Source organism: Pan paniscus, chromosome X (genome assembly GCF_029289425.2).
Source record: "Pan paniscus chromosome X, NHGRI_mPanPan1-v2.0_pri, whole genome shotgun sequence".
NCBI lineage: Eukaryota > Metazoa > Chordata > Mammalia > Primates > Hominidae > Pan > Pan paniscus.
The window spans coordinates 48,074,118-48,101,592 of record NC_073272.2 but is presented as its reverse complement, the minus strand read 5'-3'; the positions used below and the strand labels follow the sequence as shown (position 1 = coordinate 48,101,592).

Genomic DNA, 27,475 nt, shown 5'->3' with positions numbered 1-27,475 from the left:
TACATTTTTTTTCTTTATTAAGTCAAGAACTTTAACCATTTCACTTTAAGGAAGCACTTTATAACTTATTTTTGGTGTATGCAAATTGCCAACATCACTACTCTTGCACTTTGGGGTCATTATACAATAAGGGTAGCTTTAATGCAAGCACTGCAATCCCATGACAGTCAATCTGACAACTGAGACAGCTAAGGGACTAGTGGGCGGGTAGCATATACAGCATGGATATAATACTGGACAAAAGGATGATTCAAGCCGGGTGCAGTGGCTCATGCCTGTAATCCCAGCACTTTGGGAGGCTGAGGCAGGCGGATCACTTGAGGTCAGGAGTTCAAGACCAGGCTGGCCAACATGGTGAAACCCTGTCTCTACTAAAAATACAAATTAGCTGCGTATGGTGGCATGTGCCTGTAATCCCAACTATTTGGGAGGTTGAGGCAGGAGAATCGGTTGAACCCAAGAGGCGGAGGTTGCAGTGAGCCAAGATTGTGCCACTGCACTCCAGTTTGGATGACAGAGCAAGACTCTGTCTCAAAAAAAAAAAAAAAAAGATTCACTGATTTGCATCCTGAGCAGGAAAGAGCAGGACAGTGCAAAATTTCATCACACTACTCACAATAGCATGCAACTTATGCATTTATGTTCTGTGACATACAATGAGAGTTGATTTAACACTAAAAGATTTCCCACATTTATTACATTCATAAGGTTTCTCCCATGTGAATTATCTGATGTTTAATGAGAGTTGACTTCCTACTGAAGGCTTTCTCACAGACACTGCATTTATAGGGTCTCTCTCCATATGAATTTTCTTATGTTTAATCAGAGTTGACTTCTGGATAAAGGTTTTTCCACATTCACTGCATTCATAGGGCTTCTCCCCTGTGTGAGTTCTCTGGTGTGCTATGAGGGTTGACTTCTGGCTGAAGGCTTTTGCACATTCGCAGCATTCATAAGGTTTCTCTCCAGTGTGAGTTCTTTGATGTACAACTAAGTTTGCTTTCTGGATAAATACTTTTCCACATTCAGTACATTTGTAGAGTTTCTCCCCAGTTTGACTTCTCTGACTTTTTCTAAGGGCTTGCTTTTGGTGGAGGGCTTTCCCTCGTTGATTAGGGTCAAAAAATCTCTCTGCAGGTTGAGCTTTATGAAGATTATAATGGAGGCATACTTTCCAATATGCCTTACATCCATCATCTTTCTTTCTTACATAGCTTCTATTTTGACCAAGAAAGTTTAAATGATGTTTTGAATGCCTTTTCCCATGAATAATATTTAGGGAGTCTTTGCCTTACAGAATCAAATTCTGTGCTCAGATAAATGCTTTTTCTACATGTTCTGGATTCTTGACCGCTTTCATCCTTCAGTGTTTCCTTGCCTATGAATGCAGCTTGCCACGGAAGTTTGTCTTGGCTTTCCTTGTAGTGATCTATCTGCTCGTCAACTTGCCAGACTTCTAGAAGAAAATGAATGAATCATCAAACTTGTTAAGTCTTTCCACTAGAATGTTATGGAATAACATTCATCCCTAAATGCCCAAGCAGTGAACTCCTATCAACATGACTTGAGCTGATGTGGATGGACCCTCCCCATGTCCCACCACCACCACCTCCCCTGAGTGCAAGTACAGAGAAATGCTGGCTCAAATTTAACAAAAATAATTTAATATGCAGCCAAGCTCAAACCAGAAAATAAATTTATTATGTGACAAAAATGAAGAAGAAATTTAAAGTGAGGGGGTGAACAGAAATTGAAGCTGTGTGGCTTTGCAGTTGGGGGACTAAGGCTCTAATCATGAGTGTGAAGTGAATTCTAGGCCACAGGGCACAAATGTGCAGAGAATTAGAATTGAGCTACCTGCTTAAAGCTGGGAGTCACAAAGGACATCTCTGTGTGTAAAATAGGAACTAGAAAGATGTCACCCACTGGCTAATGAAAATGTTAAGAAGAATCAGGGGTTACTTACAAGAAGTCAGAACCACAGTCCTGTACCACATGTAGGAGTGCATTCCAAATGGACATTTGAAGTATAATACAAAACCCCCGAAGTTGATAAATTCACCTATAAATTGTTCCTGCATTAGTGAAACCAGTGGGCCCCAGCAGTGGCAATCCAAATAGTTCTGCAGTGATGCTTTCATAGCTTAGGGTACACAGAATTTCCATGGAAAATAACTCTCACTGAAAAGGAGTTCACAGTAAAAAAAAAATTACAAACTTCAAAAGGAAATGAACCACAATGAGTTGAAAACTTATGTCTACAGAAAAGCCTGCACGTGATGTTTATAGCAGCTTCATTCATAATGGCCCCAAACTGGAAGCAACCAAGATGTCCTTCAATAGGTGAATGGATAAACAAAGTGATCCACAATGGAATATTATTCAGCAATAAAAAGAAATGGGCTATCAAGCCATGGACATGGAGGAAACTTAAACGCATATTGCTATTTGAAAGAAGCCAGTCTGAAAAGGCTACATACTATATGATTCCAACTATATGACATTCTAGAAAAGGCAAAACTATAGAGATAGTAAAAAGATCAGTACTTGCCAGGAGAGAGTGAAAAAGGGATGAAAAAGCAAAGCACAGGGGATTTTTAGGGCGGTAAGACTATTCTGTATGAAACAGTAATGGTGGATTTTTATGCATTTGACAAAACCCATAGAACTGAACAACACAAAGAGTGAACCTTAATGTAAGATGTGACTTTAGTTAATAATAATGTATTCATTCACCAGTTGTAACACACGTACCATACTAATGCAAGATGTTACTATTAGGGGAAATTGGCAGGGTGGGGGTGGGTAGAGAGAGGTATAAGGAAACTCTGTAGAGAGATGTGTAAAGGGATGGAGATATACCATGAAAACCTAACCAAAAGAAAGCTGGAGAAATTACATTACTTTCAGACAATGACTTCAGAACAAGAAGGATTTTCTGGCACAAAGAGGGACATTACAAAATGATAAAACAGTCAATTCTTTGAGAAGAAATAACAATCCTAAAAGTGTATGTACCTAATAACAGCACTTCAAAATACATGAGGCAAAAATGGATACATCTGAAAGAGAAACAGACAAATCCACAATTATTGTTGGAGACTTCAACACTTTCTCTCAATAATTGATAGAACAAGTAGACAGAAAACCAGCAAGGATATAGATAATCTGAACAGCACCATCAACCAACTTCACCTAATTGACATTCAGAGAACACTGCATCCAACAACAGCAGAATATACATTCTTTTCAAGTGCATATGAAACATTCACCAAGATAGAACATATTCTGGGTCTTAAAACAAACTTGTACAAATTTATACAAAATCATATTATGTGCAATAACAGTATTACAACAAAAATCAATAAAAAAGATACTTGGAAAACCCCAAATATTTGGAAATTTAAAGATATACTTACTTCTAAATAAGTCTTAAGGGGAATTTGAAACTATTTTGAATTAAATGAAAATGCAACATATCATAATTTGTGGGACACAGCAATTAGAGGGATATTTATAGCACTGAATGCATATATTAGAAATAAAGATCAAGCAGAAGAAAAGAAATAATAAGAGCAGAAATCAATGAAGTTGAAAACAGGAATGTTCTTCAAATGGTGAATGGCTAAACAAACTGTGGTACATCCATTTGGTGGAATATTAGTGACAAAAAGGAAGAAACTCTGGGTACTCACAACAGGATGAATCCAACTGAGAAGTATGCTGAGTGAAAAGAACTAATCCCATAAAGTATCATACTGTATGACCTCATTTATGTAATATTCTTGAAATGACAAAATTATAGAAATGGAGAACAAATTAGTAGTTGCCAGGGCTTAAGAATGGGTGGGGAGGGAAGGAATGGGTATAGCTATACAAAGCAGTATGAGGGACCTTTGTAGTAATGGAAATTTTCTGTATCTTGACTTTCTCAATGTCAATATCCTTGTTGTGATTTGTAGTATAGTTTTTCAAGATGTCACCATTAGTGGAAACTGGGTAGAATACACGAGATTTGTCTGTATTATTTCCTACAAGGGCATGGGAATCTATGATTATCTCAATACAGAATGTTTAATTTAAAAAATAGTCAAATATTCCAAAGAGAAGAATGGTGAAGTAAAATAACAACAAAAAACCAAAAAGAAGTTTGGTTGGGGGGATGAACAGAAAATAAATAAAAAAATGGTACATGCAAATCCAATAATATCAATAATTACATAGGAAGTAATGGTCTAAAGGAGAAAAAAACACCATCATAGGAACTGATCCATAAAAATAGTTTATAACATCCATTCATAATAAAAAAAACTTTCAGAAAATCAGGATTAGAAGGAAATATCCTCAACCTTTATCAGGCCATTATGAAAAAACCTGCAAGTAAAATTATGCCTAATGGTAAGAGAGTAAATGCTTTTGTCCTAAGATCAGGATCAAGGCAAGTATGTTGCCCTCCCTACCCTAGTCAACATTATACTGAAGATCCTAGCCAGTAAGTACAATAAGGTAAGAAAAAGAAGTAAAGGCATCTAGCCTGGGAAAAGAAATAAACTGTCCTTATTCATAACTACATGATTGTTTATGTAGAAAATACCAAACCATGTATAAAAGAGCTACTAGCACTAATATGTGAGCTTATTAGAAAGGTTCCAGGATACAAAGCCAATATGGAAAGATCAATTACACTTCTATAAACTAGCAATGAGCAATAGGAAAATGAAATACAAAACAACTAGGTACATACACACACCCGATTTATATTACCTTGTAAGAACATAAAACACAGGGGAAAATTAAACAAAATATGTGCAAGACCTATCCATTCAAAACTATCAAATATTACTGAAATAAAATTTAAAAGAACTGAAATAGACGGATATACCATATTCATGATTTAGAAGGCTCAATATTGCACATCAATTATCCACAAATTCCATGCAATGTCAAAATCCCCTGCAGGCTTTTTTGCAAAAATTGACAAGCTGATTCTAAAATTTCTAGGAAAATACCAAGGACCTAGACTAGTTAAAACATTACAAAAAGGAAGAACAAAGTAAGAGGACTCATACTACCTGATTTAAACACATAATATAAGGCTACAGCAATTAAGACATGTGGTACAGGTTGTGTATCATTTATCCAAAATGCTTGGAACCAGAAGTGTTTTGGATTTCAGATTTTGTTGGTTTCCAGAATGTTTACATTATATATTTACTGGTTCAGCAGCCTAACCTGAAAACATGAAATTGGAAAAGCTTCAATGAGCATTTCCTTTGGATGCCATGTCGGTGCTCAAGAAGTTTTGGATTTTGGAGCATTTAGGATTTTGGATTTCTGGATTAGGGATACTCAACCTGTATTGGTGTACAGAGTGACACATATGTTCAAATACTTTTCAAAAAGGATGCCAAAGTAAGTTAATTAAGAAAGAACAGTCTAGAATAGACTGAATATTTGATAGTAACTTATCTTTCTTACTTAACCTCTCTTCTGCTCTGGTTAATCTGCTATTAAGTCTATATATTAAATTCTTTTTTTGTTGTTGCTTTTTAAATTTTGTGTTTTTTATATATATTAAATTCTTAATTTTCAATTTTCATTAGATTATTTTATATATCCTAGTTCCCCAGTGAAATTCTTACTATTAACATTTTTTTTTGAGACAGAGTCTTGCTCTGTTGCCCAGGCTGGAGTACTGGAGCGCTGGAGTACAGCAGTGCGGTCTTGGCTCAATGCAACCCCTGCCTCCTGGGTTCAAGCGATTCTTGTGCCTCAGCCTCCCAAGTAGCTAGGACTACAGGTGCGCACCACCATGCCCAGCTAATTTTTTAGTATAGACGGGGTCTCACTATGTTGCCCTGGCTGGTCTTGATCTCCTGGGCTCAAGGGATCCTCCTGCCTCAGCCTCCCAAAGTGCTGGGATTATAGGTGTGAGGCACCACACCTGGCATCATTTTAAAGTAGATGTCAAATAATAAATGGATCACTTGTTGATCTGAGAAAAAGAAAGAATATTCTTTTCAAAAATATTACTGGAACAATTGGAAATGCATATGTAAAAATAATATAAAAATATGTTGACCCTTACCTCACATCAGATACAAAAATTAAGTCATTAACAGTCACAGACTTATAAATATAAGAACTAAAATTATGAATCTCCTGGAAGAAAACATACAGAAAAAATCTCTGTTACTCGGGGTTGGTGAGAGATTTGCTAAAGAGGACACAAAAAGCATGAACCATAAAAGAAAAATTTAATAAATTGGACTTTATAAAAACAGAAACATTTGTTTTTCAAAAGATACTGTTATGAACAAAACAAACCACAGCCTAGGAGTAAATACTTGTAAAACACATAGCTGGTCAGGATTTATATCCACAATATATAAAGAACTGTCACAGTTTAATAACAAACAATGGCAAAAGATTACAATAGACACTTCACCACAGAACATATACAGATGGCAAATAAGCACATGAAAACATGCTCAACATCACTGATCATACAGAAATGCAAATTTAAATCACAATGAGATCCCCCTATATACCTACTAGAAAGGTGTGTTGTTGGTGGGAAAACAAAATAGTACAGCCACACTAGAAAACAGTTTGGCAATATCTTATTATTATTATTATTATTTTTGAGAGACAGGGTCTTACTCTGTCACCCAGGCTGGAGTAGAGTGGCGTGATCTTGGCTCACTGCAATCTCCACCTCCTGGGTTCAAGCAATTTTCCTGTCTCAGCTTCCCAAGTAGCTGGGATTACAGGCGTGCACCACCACACCCAGCTAATTTTTGTATTTTTAGTAGAGACGGGGTTTCACTATATGCTGGCCAGGCTGGTCTCAAATTCCTGAGCTCAAGTAATCTGCTCGCCTTGGCCTCCCAAAGTGCTGGGATTACAGGCGTGAGGCACCACACCCGGCCCAATGTCTTATAAAGTTAAACATATGCTTACCATATGGCTAAGCAATCTCACTCCAGATATTTACCCAAGAGATATGAAAACACAGATCCACAGAAATGCCTGTACAAGAATGTTCACCAGCTTCACTCATAATAACCAAAAAAAACCCAGGGACAATTCAAATGTGCATTAACTGGTCCATCGACAGATAAACTGGAACACTACTCAGCTATCAAAAGGAACAAACTGATACATGCCACAACATAGATGAACCTAAAATGCATTAAGGTAAGTGAAAGAAGCCAGCCACATGATATTCTAGAAAGAACCAAACTAGAAGGAAAAGAGGTCAAGCCTGGGATGAGGAGAAAGACTGAATTATAAAAGGAAACACGGAGTTTTTTGCAGGGGATGAAAATGTCCAATGCTTTGATTGTAGTAGTAGTTACACAGCTATATATTTGTCAAAACTATACAACTATACACCTAAGAAAGATAAATTTCATGGTATGTACATTATACCTTAATCAATTTCATTTGAAAAAATAAAAGGAATGCAGTCACATCAACATAAATATATAATGACCACACATAAAAACACATATAGAAAATTATGTTCAAACATTAACATGTATGGCCAAAGATCATATGGTGCCATAAGGGCATTTTGTTTTATTAAAATACTTCATGAGCACTAATGATAAAGTACTAACAAATATGGAACTCTAATTAATGATATGCCTGTGGAGGTACTTAGGGGTTAAGGGTACTGATCTCTGTAACTTCCTTTGAAATGCACCACAAGAAAATAAATCGAATTGATGGAAGGACAGAGGAATTGGCAGATGGACAGGGGATAAATATAGCAAAGCCTGGGGTAGGCCTTTTATAGTTATTATAAATCTAGGTGGAGGTATTATATGGGTGTTCAACCTACAATTCTTTTACTTGTTTTATACAAAAATTTTCATAATAAAATGTCGGGGGAGAAGCTAGATAAAGAACAGCAAAGTAAACTGAAAGTAAGTAGGAAAAAGGAAATAAAAGTAAAAGGAGAAATCAATAAAACAGAAAAACGGTAGAGAAAATTAACAAAGCTAAAACTTCTAAGAAAAGATCAACAAACTTGAAATAAATTTCAGTTTGTACTACTACATGAGACTGGACAGTTTTCATTACTATAATGAGGCTACTCTTGAAAGTAACAGTTCCTAGAAGATTTTTATTATCTCAGAATGACCAGTGAACTTATGGGACCAACCAGAGGTTTCATCCAGGAGACAGAGGGAAAAATATAGTTCCTGAAATAGATTTAAATATGGAGAAATAGGGCAGAAATTCAAGTTGCTTTCTGCTGTTTTCTGCTTCCAACCCTGGGAGTTTGGAGAGCTGTCTAGGAGTGAGTCAATGTGCTCCTGTCTTCCCATCCCATCCTGCTCGCATGCTCATTGCCGTCTCCTAGTTCCTTGCAATTCCTCTCAGCAGATATTTCAAGTAGTGGATCTTAACCAAAGATGGGCATCCAGAGAACCCTCTGGAGTGTCACTCAAAATGCACATAACCAGGCCTACCCCAGGCTTTCTGAAACAATTTCTAGAGTGGGGCCTACTCATGAGTATTCTGACAGATCCACAGGTAACTATGTAATACATCTCTGGTTAACAACCACATTAAATTAAAAAAAAACTGTTTTTATGGATAATAACAACAATAAAAATAGTGATATCATTTGTTGAGTGTTTCCTTTATGCCAGGCACCCTTTTAGGTGCTTTACATGGATCAACTCATTAATTTCTGAAAATCATTCAGTTTTATCATTAGCCCCATTCTACAACAGGTAGAGAGGCCAACCAATGTGTACACAGTGATAGCTAGTGAGGGAAGCGGCCAGAATTCCAGCCCAGGCTATGTGGCTCCACAGTCCATGCTCTTAGCCACTTGTATGTGGATGAATAACAAAGCTCCTTCCTCTGCCCAGGTCCAAAACAATCAGTGCAATATTTATTGAATGTCTTCCACCAGTCCCACACTGGAACAAGTCAGAACAAGATGTAGGCTCTTATGTCTAGGGGTTGTGTTTGAGCTAAAGAAATGAGCCACTGGCACTTAGCTAGATTTTTAAAAAGTTACCATATGAAATGCATAGCTATATTATTTAAAGTTACAAATGTAACCAATAAAGGAACTAAAAATAAGCATATAACAAACTTGTGAAGAGCTGGGGAGTGGAGGGCCAAAGTGTGAGGGAAATCCTTACTTTTCATAGAGGGAAGATAAAACTGAAAACCCACAAAATGCAGATATAAAGGTATTCCCTAAACCTATGGAGGTGCTCACCAGAACCAAAAGAGAAATCTTTAGAAGAAGCTGCCCTTGGGAGGTGTGATTGGGAATGCACCTAAGATTACCTTTTAGCCTATACTGTTCTGCACTCTTAGACTGAATATATAAATGTCTGTATTTTAATATAATATAGTTTTTCTTAGGGAATTGGGACTCAGGAGGGTAGACTGTGCCTGAATTTGCTTTTCCTCCCTTCTGGGATAGCACTGAAATGAGAACAAGACACACAGTCATTACAATTCCAGGCATCACTGGAAGAAAGCAAGCATACCATCAGCACATCAGAAATCCTGATTAATCTCTAAGCAGCAAATAGGGAATTACACTGAGCAACAAAGAGGTTATCATCACCCAAAACATTCCTGGGGGAAGCTAGAGTGGTGGGAGCCACAAATGCCAGCACAGGGAGGATCTCAGAGAGTGTGTGCTGAGGAGTGGGTTCTGGAGGAAGCCATCTGAGGAGTCACCTGTAGGTCCTTGGGGCCAGCACCTGACTACAGCTGATGCTCTGAAATTAATCTCTAACGAGCAGTGCTTCTCAAGCTTTACTGTGCCTATGGGGTCCCTGGGGAGCTTGTTGAAATGCACATTCTCTTTCAGAAAATCTAGAGTGGGGCCTGATTCTGATTTTCTACTTAGTGCCCCAACAATGCCCAGGCAGGGATCACCCTCTGAAGAGTAATAGCATTCTAAACAGGCTTCTTTGCCATGGGCCAGTGAAGGGGGTACTATGAAGGGGAGAGAAAGAGTAGACCAGTGTATCTGAAGAGTTTCTGGATCCTTGTAGGTAGCCCACAGGAAAAATAGACAAGGAAAAAGCAGTTCTATGCAGGACTAAAATACGGTTCACTGAAGTATTCCACCCTGGGAGTAATGTCCTCTCAAGTGTGTTTTTTTTTTTGAAAAAGTAAAGAGATAATAACAAAAACAAGAGTTGAGTAGGAAGGACGTATTGAAAAATGGAGGAATCTGATAACAAGTAGTATGAAGTCAGATTTGTAAGAGTCTGAGAAGAAATAAGTAGAGAAAACAGAAAATGGTGTGAGGTTTACAGTGTTAACCACAAAGTGAAAGCAGGCAAGAACGTGGTGGGTACCTGGCTGGGTAAAGGTCACTGGCAAAGCTTTGGTGTCCATAGTGACTCAAAACAAACAAACAAACGAACAAAAAACAAACAAAAAAAAGGTATGATAATCTACCTTAGGCTAAAAAAAAAGGCCAAATTTCAGCCTGAAAGGGCCCACAGTATGCCCAATAAAGAGAAAATGCTGACATCTATTAATACATCTACTATGGTGAAAATACAAAAGGCCAAGAAGGTGGGAGAATAAGTCTTAAAAGCTTCCAGAAAGGTGGTGGGAGAGGAATGAGAAGGGGCTTGGCACTTCTCACTAACAAGCCAGGAGGCTGGAAGGTAGAAATGGGATCTCAGAACAAGTGGCCACAATCTATGTGAATGCCAAACAAAGAACACAGAGACTGTAACCGGCGGCCAGGCAGAAGTCTCATTTGGACATGACAACAGTTCCGCTCATCAGAGCCTAGGCATGTCCACAAGTCCGAGGCTCTGAGAAGGGCTCCTGAGCACATCCCAGAGGCCAAGCTCTCACCAACCAACCTGGTCTCCTTTCCCCGGCCTGACTCACCTGGCCTGTCCTCACCTGCACAGGTCCGTACCGGGGTCCCCCCATCTGCCATCCAGGACTCTTCACCTGGTCCCAACCTGAAGATCACATCTGGCTTCGCAACTAGATACCCTGTTCGGGGGAAATGACATAGGACTTCGTTATTAATGCTGAGGAATTCCAGAACCTAGGCCCACCCCTGCAGGCTGAAGGTGATGGCCCCATGCACACAGCTATCTGCCCCTCAGTACAGAACATTCACATAGCAAGCAAGGGCACCAATATGCTCTCCAGTGTCCAAAGGAGACTACGAATACTACACAGCGGGCAGTAACCCAAACTCACTGAGGGTGGTAACCCACACTCATTGTTCCTAGGCCCCAGAGCTTGGAGCAGCTGAGAAAGAAACACAGTACTGGAGGCATTCTGCATCACCCTGTGGCGCGGTCCCTCACCCACGGACACCAGGTGGCTGTAGTTCTCAAGCATGACATCCCTGTAGAGGTTCTTCTGGGCAGAGTCCAGTTGCTGCCACTCCTCCAGGGTGAAGTCCACAAACACGTCCTTGAAGGTCAATGATTCCTGTAATGGCACATTCCTCTTTAGCACCCCAGGACCAGCCTGGGGCACTGGGACATGGCATCTCACGCACACGGAGGGCTTACTCTGTGCCCTCTAGGAGAAACTTGACAGATGAAGAGCGTGAGGTGCACAGAGCCTAAGTAACTAACCCAGGTCACACAGCCAGGAATGAGGGGAGTCGAATCCACACGGTCTGGTTCCCGCACCCACAATGGCCTTTCTTTCTTTTTTTTTTTTTGAGACCGAGTCTTGCTCTGTCACCCAGGCTGGAGTGCAGTGGCATAATCTTGGCTCATTGCAACCTCTGCCTCCCGGGTTCAAGCGATTCTCCTGCCTCAGCCTCCCGAGTAGCTGGGACTACAGGAGCCCGCCACCACGCCCGGCTAATTTTTGTATTGTTAGTACAGACGGAGTTTCACCATATTGGCCAGGCTGGTCTCGAACTCCTGACCTTGTGATCTGCCCGCCTTAGCCTTCCAAAGTGCTGGGATTACAGGCGTGAGCCATCGCGCCCGGCCTGGCCTTTCTCATGTAATTGTTCTTATGCCAGTCACTAGTCAGTTTGGCATAGTATATTACATAGAGTATCTATATGACTAAAATCATTTTGAACTTTATAGGAGAAAGAGATAGGGTATGAGAAATATTTTACCCTGGAAATTCATTCATTCAACACATGTTTACTGAACAGAGGCCGGGCTGGTAAGTCCTGTGAAGTAAAGATTGATACAAAACCACACCTCTTGAACTCAAGGAGCTTCAGTTTAGTGGAGGGAGAAAAGTGACACTTAAGACACTCAAGACACTCATAGATGAAACAGAGGCAGGGAGGAAGCCTGCCTCACAGGGACAGTGACAGATGTAGGAAGGGGTCCGGGTGGTCCACAAAGGAGGAAGTCAATCCTGCTTGGGGCTGACAGAGCAGCCTTCGCAGGGGACACAGAGCTACAACAAACAGTTCTAAACATAGCTAATCAATCATGAAACAAAGAACAGGAAGCCAGAGGTCTGTGGCCTGGGCAGCTGACTGAAGCAAAAGGGGAAAGGTCTGTGCTTGGCCTTGTCACCACCAAACAAGAAGTCACTTCTACAAGCGCCCCAATTCCTTGCAAAGACTAATAACCCGCCTGTTTCTGCTCCAGATCCCATCCTGTCACGCCCACACTTGGTGGCCTTCAATTCAAGCCACTCGCTGCACCCATAAGGCCCAAATCAGCCACAGTGGCACCAGTTTACCCAGCTGTGCAGAAGGAGGGGGCAGGAAAGCCAGCGTGCCAGAGGGTGGGGACAGGCAGGCTTCTCCAGCAGGAGGGCTTCTCAGAGCAATCCAGGAGCTGTTAGCCCAATCTGCCCCTCCCTCGTGATAGCTCCGGTGCTGGGGAACAAAACCACACTGCTGAGTGCTAGGATGATGTTGCTTGGAAGCCCTAACCTGTTCCATAGACCAGTATCTCTTGTAATGGTCCCAGTGGCATGGCTTCGAGGATCCCAGCAAAAGATGGGCCCAGTTACATATCACTGAGTGGCAATGTGCTCAGAAAACCCCAATCCATGGCTTCCTACCAGCCAGTCATAGTTTACTCAGTCCTCTAGTCCAGATGCAGTTTGTTTACCAATCCAGAGTCAACTTTATCTGGAGTAATGTCACCTGGTTTGATATTGTGAAATATATATTTGGTTTTTGTCCTGTCTCCTGGCAAGAAGCTCCTGCAACCCTTGGAATAGCCTCTGAAGTGATCAAAGTATCTTTTATATGCTAATGAGATGACTGTTAGCTGGCTGCCCCTAGGTAGCTTCTGGATGGAAGCTGGTCACCAGAAAACCACACAGGATTAGAAGGTTGGGAATTTCATCTCCATCCTCAAAACTCCTGGGAGGGGAGAGGAGATGAAGGTTGAGTTGATCACCAAGGGCCAATGATGATCATGCCTCTGTGATGAAGCCTCCGAAAAACCCCACTGTGGCTGGGTGTGGTGGCTGGCTCCTGTGATCCCAGCACTAAGGGTGGCTGAGAAGGGAGGATCACTTGAGGCCAGGAGGTTGGGCCTGCAGTGAGCCAAGACTGCACCACTGTTCTCCAGCCTGGGGGACAGAGCAAGACCTTGTTTCTCAAAAACAACAATAACGACAACAACCAAAGGGCTGGGTGGGTTCAGACAGCTTCCACACAGCTGAACACTTGGTGGTTCCCGGATGGTAGTGAGTCCAGAGAGGGCATGAAAGGTCCGTGGACCTTCCCACATTCCTTGCCCTATGCATCTCTTCCATCTGGTGGTTCATCTGTATCCTCTGTAATATCCACCCCCCTGCCCCCAGCTTTTTTTTTTTTTTTTTTGAGACTGAGTTTCGCTCTTGTTGCCCAGGCTGGAGTGCAATGATGTGGTCTTGGCTCATTGCAACCTCTACCTCCCAGGTTCAAGTGATTCTTCTGCCTTAGCCTCCTGAGTAGCTAGGATTATAGGCATGCACCACCACACCCGGCTAACTGTATTTTTAGTAGAGACGGGGTTTCTCCATGTTGGTCAGGCTGGTCTCAAACTTCCAACCTCAGGTGATCCGCCCGCCTTGGCCTCCCAAAGTGCTGGGATTAATGAGCCACCGCGCTTTGCCTGTAATATCCTTTATAACAAATAGGGGAAACTCAGGGAAACTGAAACTCACTCTAGCAAATTAATCAATCTTCAGGAGGGGTTCATGGGAACCCCCAATTTGTGGCCCATCAGTCAGATGTATAGGTGACACCCTACTTGTGACTGGCATCTCAAGTCAGGGCAGTCTTGTGGGACTAAGCCCTCAACCTGTGGGAGCTCACGCTAACTCCAGGTAGAAGGTGTCAGAATGGAATTGACTTCACAGCACACCCAGCTGGTGTCCAGGGAAAACTGCTTGGTATGTGAGGGAACAGCCTGGGGCCTGGGATTACATATGGTGTCAGAAGTGTTGTGTCAAGTGAGAGGAGACAGTAGGAAAAACTTGGGTTTCCTTCCCTATCTCTCAGACCTAGTAAAACAGCCATCATTCCATTATCAGGCTTCCAGTAACACAGAGCTAAACATGACAATGATAATGAGAGTTAATAACCACTAACAGATCCTAGAAGTACAGTGTCAGAGGTTACTTCATAATAAAAGTATCTTAAATCTCTGCAGAAAAGATGTCATTAGGAAAATCTGGCTAGGCATTTATGGAGGGAAGAAACTCCATAAAAGTAAATTACTCATCTTACTCTGAGCCCCCAAGTAAATTACAGATGGATTAGAGATTTAAATGTGTACAAAATAACCATAAAAATGATAGATAAGTTAAAAGTTTTGATAGTTTTGTAGTGGCTGATGGCCTTTCTAAGCAATCCCCAAATTCAGAAAATACATAGCTACAGAGTGATAAACTTGACTACCTAGACATCAGAAATTTCTTTCTTTTTTTTTTTTTGAGACAGTCTCGCTCTGTTGCCCAGGCTGGAGTGCCGTGGCACTATCTTGGCTCACTGCAACCTCTGCCCCCCAGGTTCAAGCAATTCTCCTGCTTCAGCCTCATGAGTAGGTGGGATTACAGGCATGCGCCACCATGCCTGGCTAATTTTTTGTATTTTTAGTAGAGACAGGGTTTCACCATGTTGGCCAGGCTGGTCTTGAACTCCTGATCTCAGGTGATCCACCCACCTCAGCCTCCCAAAGTGCTGGGATTACAGGTGTGAGTCACCATGCCCGGCTGCTCCTACTATGCTTTTCTGAACTTTGGTTTTTTTCACTTAGACAAAAGTATCCCAGACATTCTTACATATGAGTCAATTTTTATCATAACAGTTCCAGAGTATGGATGTGGCAATTTATTTAACTATTCTGTAGTCCTCCTCGTCCACGTGAAGTTTGTTTACCAATCAGGGGTCATTTTTATCATAAGCAATGCCACCTGGTAGTATAGCTATCATTCTACCATTATTGGATTCTCAGGAACATGGGACACTTAAGGCTTTCTCCTTCTACTTTTTGCTAGTATGAATAGAACTGCTTTGGAAATCTTTGTGGACATATAAATATTTCACTAGGATGGAGTCCTATCAATGCAACTGCTGATTAAAATAAGAAAAAGATATTTAATAAGTACAGCCAAATTACCTCTCAACCAGCCAGTACTCTCATCCATAGTGGCTCTTATCTATCTTTTCAAAGTTTACCACTCTTACAGATAAATGACAGCAGGTATGTGAGTTTTAGTGAGGATTATAATCTTTTTGTATGTTTCTAGGCCACTAATATTTCTGTTACTATGAGTCTTCATTCTGTTGGGTTGTCTTGTCTTATTGATATATTAAAGGTCTAGGGTAAAATTCTAGAAAGGGCATTACTGTGTTAAGGGTATTTGCATTGTAAATGTTGATATATATAAACCAACTGTTCCACCACAAAATGCTGTATACAGTTTATAACTTCTTTGGTGTTTTTTCTACATACTTGACTGTACTATTATCAACCTTTTTAATGTTTAAGAATATGAAATATGATACATGGTATACTATTCTACATACATTTCATATTCTTTCAGCTATATATTAGGTGTGATCTTCAATGATTTGTTAGAATTTTAGTGTATAAAAGAAGGTAGCCCATTGTTATGTAAACTTCAAATATTTTTCTCACTTTGATATGGATGTTTGATAATTTTTAAGATTTTCATTGTGCTTAGAAATTTCTAATGTCGGGGCCAGGTGCGGTGGCTCATGCCTGTAATCCCAGCACTTTGAGAGGCCAAGGCGGGTGGACCACTTGAGGTCAGGAGTTTGACACCAGACTGGCCGACATGGTGAAACCTCATCTCTACTAAAAATACAAAAATTAGCTGGGTGTGGTGGCAGGCACCTGTAATCCCAGCTACTTGGGAGGCTGAGCGGGAGAATCGCTTGAACCCGAGAAGTGGAGGTTGCGGTGAGCCGACTGTGCCACTGCACTCCAGCCTGGGTGACACAGCGAAACTCCATCTCAAAAAACAAACAAACAAACAAACAAACAAAAAACAAAAACCCCAAAACAGAAAAGCATAGGAGGAGCATATTTTCATTAAAAACAACCCATGCAAAATGTTGTGGTTTTGTATATAAAAAAAAAAAAAAAAAAAACTCTGAAAGGCAAACAGTAGAAGGGCTGAGACTGGGTTCATTTGTTGGAATGCAACAGAAAGGGAGGAATAAAAATCAGCCCTGTTTTCATGGCTTGAAAACTGGGGAAAGTAAACATCTTTTCAAATGGCATCACACTTTTTTCTCATAAATTGCTTGCCTTATCTTTTTGACTATATGTCCACCACATTTTTCATCTTCTTTCATCCTTTTTCATTTTCTATATATGAATCCTTTGCATATCATATGCATTGCATGTATTTTCTCTCAGCCTCAAATATGTCTTTTGATTCTACGGGTTTTAACATTTTAATACAGTTTAATCTGACAATCTTTCTCGTTATGGTTTCTAGGTTTCCCATCTTCATTAAAAATGTTTCTTCTGATTTCCCATCGTGCTGAAGTGGGTGGCATGGCAGAGAAGGATGACATTGGAGTTTGACAAGGAGGTAGCTTTTGGAATTCTCCGCTTTATCAGTACTTACAGGATCCGGGACACACAGACTTTGAAATATGTTCTTTGTCACCAAAAACAGAAAAATGCGCCACGGAGGGACAACAAAAGCCTCCTACAAGAGTCCTACCAAAATACCTGGGATACAGTAATCACTCGGTGAACATAAACTCCACTTACTGGCATGCTCAGGGAATGGGTTATTAAGCAATGCATTCTGTTAAAAGTGGCTAAAACCACCAGAAGTTGGGTTTTTTCTCAGCGCAGTAAGAAAGATGACTTACTTCACAAGTTGGATATTGGATTCCGACTCAACTCATTACATACCATCCTGCAACAGGAAGTCCTGTTTCAAGAGGATGTGGAGCTCACTGAGCTACTTGATTCCAGTATCCTGTAAGCAGGACAACCTCAACAACAGGAAAGTGGACACCTTCCAACACTTTGCTCCCTGGCAACCCCTAATATTTGGGATGTCTCAATGCTATTTGCCTTCATTAGTTTGCTTGTTATGCTTCCTGCTTGGTGGATGTTATCTTCCTGGCTGGTATGGGGAGTGATTCTATTTGTTTATTTGGTCATAAGAGCTTTGAGAGTATGGAGGACAGCTAAACTACAAGTGACCTGAAAAAAATACAATGTTCACTTGGAAGATATGGCAGCAAATAGCTGAGCTTTTACTAACCTTGTAAGAAAAGCTTTACATCTCATTCAAGAAACTGAAGTGATTTCCAGAGGATTTATACTTTTGCTTGACAGGGTCAGTGCTTTATCCCATTTAATAAATGAGATAATTTATTAAATGATTAATAATAAATTATTAAATTTATAATAATTAAATTATACTTTATATATTTATAAAATATATAATTTAATAATACATTATTAAATTATTATTAAATGATAAATGATTATTTATCCCATTTAATAAAGCTGGATGGCATCCCACTCAGTACCTCATCAGTCTCTAGAAAGCTGTCTACAGAACTTCCAAGCAGCAAGGCTATCTATCCTATAGATGCTGAAAAACTACCCCCTGAACTCTGAAAGTGACAATGCAACCAGCTATATCTGTGTCGTGCCTTTTAAGGAGCTGGGCCTTGGACTTAGTGAAGAGTAGATTTCAGAAGAGGAAGCACCTAACTTTACAGATGACTTTAAGCCTGCCGACATTGAAGGTTTTGTTCCAACTCTGGATGGCAGCGTTCAGAATTCTACAGATGGTTAGTCTTATTACTTTCTACAGCCAATTCACCTCCTGGGCCCTTACTTACTTCAGCACTTTTGCCTCATCATATGTTATCTGATTTGACTCAAGGTCTACCTCATGCTTACTATGCCTGTTTGGAAGAGCTTAAGAGCAACTCTGAATTCTATCAGTACTTTGAAACTCAGCACCAGTCAGTACCAGTGTTTATCCAAAACTCAACAGAAGTCAAAAGAACTGAATAACATTCACACAGCAGTGTGCAACTTGCAGCTCCATGTGAAAGCATTACTGAATAAGGTAATAATTCTCGAAGATAAATTTGAAAAGCTTTTTTGTATTAAAGAAACAAGAACAGTGTCAGAGGCTTATCAAATCCTAGAACAGAAATTAAAGTTGATTCAGCCCCATGTTTAAACAAGCAACAATTGCTGGGAAGAGGCCATTTCTCAGGTGGACAAACTGCTATGAAGAAATACAGATTTAAAAAAGGCAAGCCTGAGGTAGTGTGTGAAAACCCACACTGTACAGTGGTAACTGTGATGCAGCCTACTCTACACATTGCAGACAAAGATCCACTCCCTGAGGAGGATGAATAGGACTTAGAAGCTTATGTAGATGATATAGATATTGACAGTGATTGCAGAAAGGATGATTTTTATTACTTGTCTCAGGAAGACAAAGAAAGACAGAAGCACGAGCATGAAGAATCCAAGAGGGTGCTCTAAGAATTAAAATCTGTGCTGGGATTTAAAGCTTCAGAGGCAGAAAGGCAGAAGTGGTTATAACTTCTACTTAGTGATCATGCTGTGTTGAAATCCTTGTCTCCTGTAAACCTAGTGGAACCCACAAGTAATTCAGAACCATCAATGAATTCAGGTACAGGAAAATTCAGTAAAAATGATACTGAAGAGGAAAATAGTAAACACTCCACAAGTGACAATGAAGTAAGTAAGACTGAGTATTTATGTGAAGACTCTCTAGAGCAGGGGTGTCCAATCTTTTGGCTTCCCTGGGCCATACTGGGAGAAGAACTGTCTTGGGCCACACATAAAATACACTAACACTAATGACAGCTGATAAGCTAAAAAAAAAAAAAAAAAAAAAAAAAAACTACAACAAAATGTCATAATGTTTTTTATTGTTGTTTGTTTTTGTTTTTTTGAGACAGAATCTCGCTCTGTCACCCAGGCTGGAGTGCAGTGGCGCGATCTCAGCTCACTGCAACCTCTGCCTCCTGGGTTCAAGCAATTCTGCCTCAGCCTCCCGAGTAGCTGGGATTACAGGCACGCACCACCACGCCCAGCTAATTTTTGTATTTTTAGTAGAGACAGGGTTTCACCATGTTGGTCAGGCTGGTCTCAAACTCCTGACCTTGTGATCCGCCTGCCTCGGCCTCCCAAAGTGCTGGGATTACAGGCATGAGCCACCGCGCCCAGCCAAAAATCTCATAATGTTTAAAGAAAGTTTACGAATTGTGTTGGGCTGCATTCAAAGCTGTCCTCGGCTGCATGTGGCCCGGGGCCATGGGTTGGACAAGCTTGATCTAGAGGGTAAAAATAAAGACAATTCTGCAAATGAAGTCTACCTCCAAGGAGAGAAGACAGAATGTGTTACCAATGTGCGGGCGAAGATGAATCTCAAGCAGATGGAGGCGTTCTGGCCACTACCCCTCCATCTCCCAGGGAGTCCTTACAGACTTCCATTCAGCAGAGGCTGGCACAGCTACAGCTGTCACTGAATTTTACCTTCACTGATGGCCTTGCTGTAGAAGTGGCTGCTAGATCTCTCTCCTTTACCACCATGCAGGAAGATAATTTTTGTGATGAGGGGGAAGAACAAGTGAGGTAGAAGAAAAGTAAGAACCAAGATTCACATGAAGTGATTTTAGGTTGTTTCTTTTGTGAAAGTGTTTAGCTTCAAGACTAGAGAGGGAATATGAGTGTACACCTACTATATATAAAGTTAAGATGTACATTTACAGGAATAACCCTGGTTTGAGTAACTGATCTGAAATTAGTAGTTCCCTGTAAATGGCAGATCTTTCAGGAAAAAAAGAGAAAGGTAAGGGCTCTATTGAATAAACTGTGGTTTTATTTGTGGTATAACTGATCTTGGAAATAAATATTTTTAATAAGAAATGAATGATCATTTCTTGCCAGAATTTGCTACCATAAGGTGATATGGATAATTCTGTTACAAGAACATTAACATTTAGTATGACTTTTTTACTGTATTCTTGCAGTTAATAACTGCAGCTATTATGTTAATAAGAAGTTGTTTACATTTTATTTTTGTTTATACTAGTCTTAAAACAAAGATCCAGGTTCTGAATAAAAAAAATTAATTCATACAATTGATACATGCTGGGGCTTGGAACTAAGAAGTAGTTTCAAAAGTACTTGGGTTATGGCATTTCTTATGTTTCCTTATTTATGTGGTTACTTAGTAGTTAATTTTAAGATGTCCCAATGATCATTAAAAGAAAAACATTGTACCATTTAAAAAAAAAAAAAGTTTCTTGCACTAAGCAAGGTTATACCAATATCCTCTTAAATTGTCACCTAATTTTTCAAATATATATTTAGGTATTTGATCAATCTGGAATTCACTTTTATATGATGTAGAAGAGTTTCACTTTCTTTCCATCCAGACGGAGACTCAACGGTGCCACCGTCATTCAGTAACCACTTTTTCCACATAACTGAAATGCCATTTCTATAATCTCAACTCACAGAATCCTATTTAAGCAATACAAGAACTCTAGAAGCCACAAAATATTGTAAAATTAGATATTAAAAACACATTAAGTGTCCACTCCCCAAGATGTATAAGACAAATCAAAGCAAATAATAAACTATGAAAAATATTGACAACATATATGACAGAGATCTCATTTGCTTAAGTTAACCCAAGGAGCTAACATTCAGCAATCAAAGTAATTCCACACCCAAGAGAAAAGGGGGCAAATGACTAGAATATTTGAAAGAAAAAAGTACAAATGGTGGTTAAAAATGAAAAAAGACACTCAAATCAAGAAAAACAAATTAAAATGCACGACTCTTTTCTCCCTCACAATGGCAAAAATCACAGCGGATAATACACTGTGATTTCCCATTTACAGGAAAAGGCATTATAATGTTGCCAGCCATGCAAATCAGTACATCCTATTTGGAAGGCAATTGACAGTTCTGAATCAAAATTCAAGATGTATAAACTTTGACCTAGAAACTTCATATTTAGAAAGTTATCCTATAAATGTTCTCACATGTACACAATGGGAATCTACTATACACTGCTATGTTGTTTACGGTAGCAAAAGACTAGGAATATCCCAAATATCTATTACTAGGAGAAAGGTAAATAAATAGTGGTATTGCCATCAAATGAAAGCAGCCATTTTTGTAAGCGGGGTAGGCCACTGGTTTTAAACACTGGATAATTTTATTCCTCAGGGAATATTTGACAATGACAAGAGATATTTTGGTTGCCAAAACTGGAGGAGGGAGCACTATTGGCATCTAGTAGAGAGAGTCCAGGGATGCTGTTACATATACAATGCACAGGAAAGCAACCCATGACAAATAATGACCTCAACCAAAATGTCAATAGTGCCACACTAAGAAACCCTGGTGTAGAGTTAATACAAGTGAAAAGTTCGTTAAAAAAAAAAAGGACCAGAAAGACCAGGATGTACTGTAACTTGTTAAAGAGAGAAAGAGAAAGAGAGAGAGAGAGCACATGCAGGAGAGAACGAGTGATTGTGCATAGGCAGAGAAAGAGATTCATGAGTTCAAGACCAGCCTGGGCAACATAGCAAAACTCCATCTCTACAAAAAATACAAAACTTGGCTGGGCATGGTGGCATGTGCCTGTAGTCCCAGCTACTTGGGAGGCTGAGGTGGGAGGATTGTTGAGTCTGGGAGGCGGAGGTTGCAGTGAGCTGAAATTGTGCCACGGCACTTCAGCCTGGGGGATAGAGCCAGACCCTGCATCAAAAAACAAAAACCACAAAAAACTTTTTTTTGCTGAACAAAGCTTTTGTTTGAATTTTTTTACCATGTGCATCCATTGCTTTTGAAATGCCCAATGCAATTTGTTAATGTTCTATTCAGAGTATTTTTAATATTTTGACATTTATATTCTTAAGGGAAACTGGTCTATAATTTTCTTTTTTGTAGTATCTTCCTCAAATTTCAGGTTAAGTGGCTTCACAAAATGAACTGGGTGCCTTTTCATCTTTAATAGCCTGGAAAATTGGAACACAGAAATTATCTGGTCTTTACATTTAGTGAAAGGAGTAATTATGAAGGATTTCGGAGGGCAAAACTTAAGTTTCAGTACCTTTTAGTCAAAACCCGACTTCCAGGTATAACCTCCATAAACACTGGTACTACAGAGCAAGTAGATACAGAGAAAGTTGTTTATGAGGCACTGTTTACAACAGTAAAAAAAAATTAAAAACTTAAATATCCATAAATAAATAGTTACATGATATTAATACATCCATACTATGAAATAGAAATTAAAACAATCTTTATGTATCGACAAGGAACACCACCCAGAAAGTAATCAGGTCCAAAAGGCAAGATGGGTATGGGAGTATGATGCCATTTGTGTAAAAGCATGAAAACAATACATGTGTATATGTTTTTGGTTCATTAAATTGACGTAAATGCATCTACCCCACCATTTAACCCAACTGTTAACAGTGGGCATCTCTGACGAGGAACATGGTACTTGGGGGAGAAGGAATAGAATCTTTTGGGCTACTAGCTTTTTCTACGCACATCAAAACATTATGCACAAACTTATTATCATAAATATGAATGATGAAAAAGACCAAGTGATCTAGAAGTGAAGAAAGAGGAAAGAGCAAGATGAATCTATGTATGTAAACAATCTTCTGTGAGAAGGAAATGAAGAGAAGATGAGGTACAGTTCTCAGAAGAACAAGTAGAGAGCATGGTGGCTCGCGCCTGTAATCCCAGCACTTTGGAGGCCGAGGTGGGGGGATCACTTGAGGTCAGGAGTTCAAAACCAGCCTGGCCAACATGGTGAAGCCCCGTCTCTACTAAAAATACAAAAATTAGCCAGGCGTGGTGGCAGGCACCTGTAATCCCAGCTACTCAGAAGGCTGAGGCAGGAGAATCGCTTGAACCCGGAAGGTGGAGGTTGCAGTGATCTGAGATTGCACCACTGCACTCCAGCCTGGGTGATAGAGTGAGACTCTGTCTCAAAAAAAAAAAAAAAAAAAAAAAAAAAGAAAAAGAAAGAACAAGAAGTAGAGAGAGGATTCTTTGTTTTTCCTCTCTCCTGGTGACGGGGAGGATCAGAGAAACCAGAGGTTGAGAACAAGTTGAATAGAAAACAGCCAGAGAAGAGGGGATAATTGGTATTTTCAAGTCTGCTATATAGATTCCAAACCTTGCCTCAATTTCACTGGAAACAAAGTATGGGTAAATTAGGAACTCACCTGGGACATGGCCATCCTGTTCTGCTCTGGACAAAGGATGGAGATCTATAAAGGCAAAATTAGGAGAGTACATTCGGTAGGTACAGCCATTAGACCATCATTACCATCCCAATAATAATTACCCTTGTACCCTAGGGAGAGTGATCTAAAAACATGACCTGGTAGCTCCAGCCTGTTTCCATGAAACTCTACTAAGATCATGTAGGTTTTCCACATGAAATTTTGTTTCCCTTACTGGACAGATGTATGACTTATGTCTAAAGATATCTATTTTAGAAACCAGTAACAATTAACATCTCCTTTATCTTAAGAGTTCTATTCCTAGACATTTGTCATAATGAAACAATCCTAAATGTGGAAAAGCTGAAAGAATGTTAACTGTAGTCATTTCTACCATTAAAATATTAATATGTGGAAGCGGCCGGGTGCAGTGGCTCATGCTTATAATCCCAGCACTTTGGGAGGCTGATGTGGGCAGATCACTGGAGCCCAGGAGTTCGAGACCAGCCTGGGCAACATGGCGAAACCCCATCTCTACAAAAATTAGCCAGGCACGGTAGCACATACCTGTAGTCCCTGCTACTCTGAAGGCTGGGTGGGAGGATCACTTGAGCCCAGGAAGTGGAGGTTGCAGTGAGCCAAGATGGCACCACTACACTCCAGCCTGGGCGACAGAGGGAATCCCTGTCTAAACAAAAAACAAATAAACAAAAAAATTGGAAGCAACTAAATATCCAGCAAAGAGGACACAGTTAAAAAATATGACACATGCAAAAGCAGGTATACTGAACAGCCTTTCAAAATGCTATGGAATTTGTTTTTAGTTCCTAATGTGTTTAAAAGCAGGTTCCAAGAAAGCAAGCGCAGTGTGATCTCATTTTTGATAATCAATATGCACATATATGATGTCTCAGAGGATTTATTAAAATGCTGATATTGGTTACTTTTGAGTGGTGATTTCAATTTTCTTCTTTTATTTGCATTTTCTCAATTTTTGACAAAGAATATCACTAGTAAAACAAAAATTAAAAATTATTAAAAATCACCTCTTATCAAACCGAGCCCTAGAGGTGAAAAGACCCTCTGCAAGTGTGTATAAGTAGGATCTCTTGATGTGGTTTGGAGGAAGGAGCCCAACAGGGGCTCAGAGGGCCACAGTGGAGGAGAGGTGTGGGGCTGGGTGGGTAACAGCCCAGCACTGTCAGTTCTGTGAGGGGCTGAAAACCACCGTGCCTGCTCCCCTGCATCTGCCTCTTTAACTGGCCACCTACCCTGTTCCCACCCCATCATTTTCTCCTTTCTCACAATTTGCATTTTGATTACCAGGCTCCTCCTTCTTTGGTAGTTTTTCAAATAAAGTTCCAGCAAGGAGCTTCTGTGCAGAGTAACCATTGCATACTGCAACAATCATTGTGACAGTATCAGGACAACAGGGTTCAGCTTGGTGTGGCTTAGCAGGTCATGTCCCCTGGCCCACTTTCATTAAGCATTGAAATAAGGCAGCAGAGATGGATGACAGTGTACCTAGAGACTACTTGGAAATTCTATAAACTAAAAATATATTTTCTGCACTTTGGTCAGGATGAAGGGAGACTCAGCATTTCCCCTGGAAGCAGGTGCCTGGTTGATGGTGTGGGGCTGACTCAAATTCAGAAATAGCCAATGGCAAGAGACGGGAACACAGGGGTGCACAAATAGCTGTGCTAGGAGAGGCCAATCCTCTGTGGCTGGCTGTGATCCTTTCCAGCCTCATATCGCCTTTACAGGCACTACAGCAGGGCACCTGCCCCATGGGGGGACATCCATGCCTCCATCCACCTGTGACTTTCACCTGTCCCTCCTCCAGCAGGAATCAAACTGCACTGTCACACGGTCCTCGATGGCATCTGGAAGTTGAGCCAGCTTTGCTTTGTCTCAGCTGAAGTGAGGGACAAAGGCCACTATGGGTCCAGCTCTTCTAGGACTTGCTATCCTGTGAGCCTCCTTTCTCTGCCCTGAGGATCTGGGTCTGGACTCTGGGCTGAGGCTTCTCCTCCAACTCGCCTCAGCTCAGCGTACCTCTCTTGTGTCCAAGGCCGCAGGACCAAGGGATTCAGAGACAAACACGCCCCAGTTGGGGCCATCACTATAGCACCAGATCTCTGCCTGTGACCCAGGGAACTCACCTCCTTCTGAGGCCTCAGCCTAAGTCTTCTGAGACTAAGTGAGGAAGCTGGGGCACAGATAAACTGGAGTCTGAAGTCGGTGAGCAGTGATCTCAGGTCTGCACTCTGACCCTGGAAACACAATGACCACAGGAGATTCAATTAGCAACACCTATGCTCCCTTCCATGCAGTGAAGTTGAGTAAAACCCAAAGGTTTTACCCAGCAGAAGAGGGACAATGCCTCATTCTAGCTTTAAGAGTTAACATTCATTCACAGCTCAATTATCCTCAGTGAGCGAAACCCTGCCTTCCTGAGTCCGGGCTTTGGAATCAACTGACTGACTGCTGCGCCACTTTTATTCACTGAAGAAATGGGTGCCTTCCTTCCATGAGCCCGTTCTCCGTGCTGGAAATACATCAGTGAACAAAATCTCAAAGTCCCAGCTCCCGCAGAGTTTCTAGTCCAGCGGGGGAGACACACAGGAAACAATAAACATGATAAACGAAGCACAGGAAAAGAAAAAAAAGATTCCTCGGGTTTGCTACCTACGTGACTTTGGACAGGTTGTCAAGCCACACTGAGCCATTTTCTCTCTATAACACGAAAATAATCATCGTAACACCTCACAGGGCTCCTGTGAAGATTAATGTGAAACATTTGCAAGGTTGCCTGGCATTTTTAGGCGCTCAGGAAACAGGCGCCGAGTGACTCAATCAATCAGTCACTCGCTGGCCCCGAACCTCGTCCCCAGCACTCACGCCCACAGGCCTGCGGGTCTCAGGGAACCGGACCCTGGTCCTGGCTCAGAGGGTCCTGAGAGCAAGGGGCCTGTCTCAGGCGGGGAAGTGGCCTGGAGGATGGGCTTTTGAGCTGGGCTGTAGAGCCACCCTGTCACCCACAAAGGCGTTCACCCATGGCCCCATGACCCCACGACCCCGTCAACCCCCACCCCCATCAAAACCATCACCACCTCCGCGTCCCTCTTACTTCACCGCCAAGAGCCTGAAACCTCAGAGGCCGATGACAACAGCCAGTGTGAACTAGGGACCGCCCTCCCGGGTCAGCGGAGCACTTCCGCTTCCCACCGCCCCCTGGGAACGCGGGATGGTGTCGGAGTGTGTCGCAGCGCCGCGCACGCGCAGTAGCACGGGGGTGGGTGCGCCACCGCCAATGGCCAAGATGGCGGCTTCCAGGGACCCCGTGTTTCTGATAGTGTTCGGCTTGAGGACAAAAGCGTGTGACCATTTTCCGTGGCGAGTGGTACAAAAGGCCCAGGGCGTCATCCCTTGCCGGCAAGAGGCGAGCGGACTTTCCAGCGGCCTAGCTCCCGCCCGCAAGGAGGCCGAAGTCCCCCTTGTCCCCCTTCTCCTATTTCGTCCTCCTGCATCGCGACCCTCCCAGTCGCTGCGGCATTGGGTGTTTGTGTCCCTCCGTCCTGAAAGCCATTGTTCCCGCTTTTTTACCCTCCTGGGAATAGGAAAAAGAGTCGCGCCTCCGGCGCCAATAGCGCTCGGAGGCGTGGCCATCTAGGGTCCAGGCTGGTCTCAGGGAACCCGACCCTGGGCCTGGCTCTCAGAGAGTCATGGGAGCAAGGGGTCTGGCTCAGCCGGGGA

At 41.4% G+C, this 27,475-nt stretch overlaps 2 protein-coding genes and 1 pseudogene across 10 annotated transcripts; 1 reads left to right on the top strand and 2 right to left on the bottom strand.

Moving 5' to 3' along the window:
* Positions 1-1,201, bottom strand: LOC134729773 (zinc finger protein 674-like; the record flags this gene model as incomplete). The annotated part of the gene is made up of 1 exon (XM_063601587.1): positions 1-1,201. A coding segment is annotated over one exon (477 nt), but the record flags the coding sequence as incomplete, so codon positions are not given.
* KRBOX4 (KRAB box domain containing 4) lies at positions 1-27,277 on the bottom strand. 9 transcript variants are annotated; one of them, XM_008961967.6, is made up of 7 exons: positions 26,850-26,995; positions 25,882-25,992; positions 23,717-23,761; positions 11,337-11,463; positions 10,903-11,013; positions 3,019-3,062; positions 1,320-1,456 (listed from the first exon to the last, which is right to left on the bottom strand). In XM_008961967.6, exons 3-6 carry the CDS (start codon positions 23,729-23,731, stop codon positions 3,019-3,021), a joined length of 297 nt encoding a protein of 98 aa, XP_008960215.3. In that variant the 5' UTR covers positions 23,732-23,761; positions 25,882-25,992; positions 26,850-26,995; the 3' UTR covers positions 1,320-1,456. The 9 variants fall into 9 exon arrangements, with proteins under 9 accessions (XP_054962834.2, XP_054962835.2, XP_054962836.2 ...); XM_008961969.6 differs by having other exon boundaries at positions 10,918-11,013; XM_034950674.3 differs by having other exon boundaries at positions 1,323-1,453.
* LOC103784664 (vezatin-like) lies at positions 17,255-22,448 on the top strand (annotated as a pseudogene).
* Positions 27,278-27,475: the final 198 nt, after the last annotated feature.

What these genes read in the sequence shown, in the direction of transcription:
- KRBOX4 (XM_063601682.1), bottom strand. Translation starts at nt 27,107, where the DNA reads ATGGTCACACGCTTTTGTCCTCAAGCCGAACACTATCAGAAACACGGG. An exon ending in TTCAGGCTCTTGGCGGTGAA is followed by an intron (nt 25,993 to 26,849) that starts GTAAGAGGGACG and finishes TTGTGTTTCCAG; the next exon opens with GGTCAGAGTGCAGACCTGAG. An exon ending in CAGCCACCTGGTGTCCGTGG is followed by an intron (nt 11,014 to 11,336) that starts GTGAGGGACCGC and finishes TCCCCCGAACAG; the next exon opens with GGTATCTAGTTGCGAAGCCA.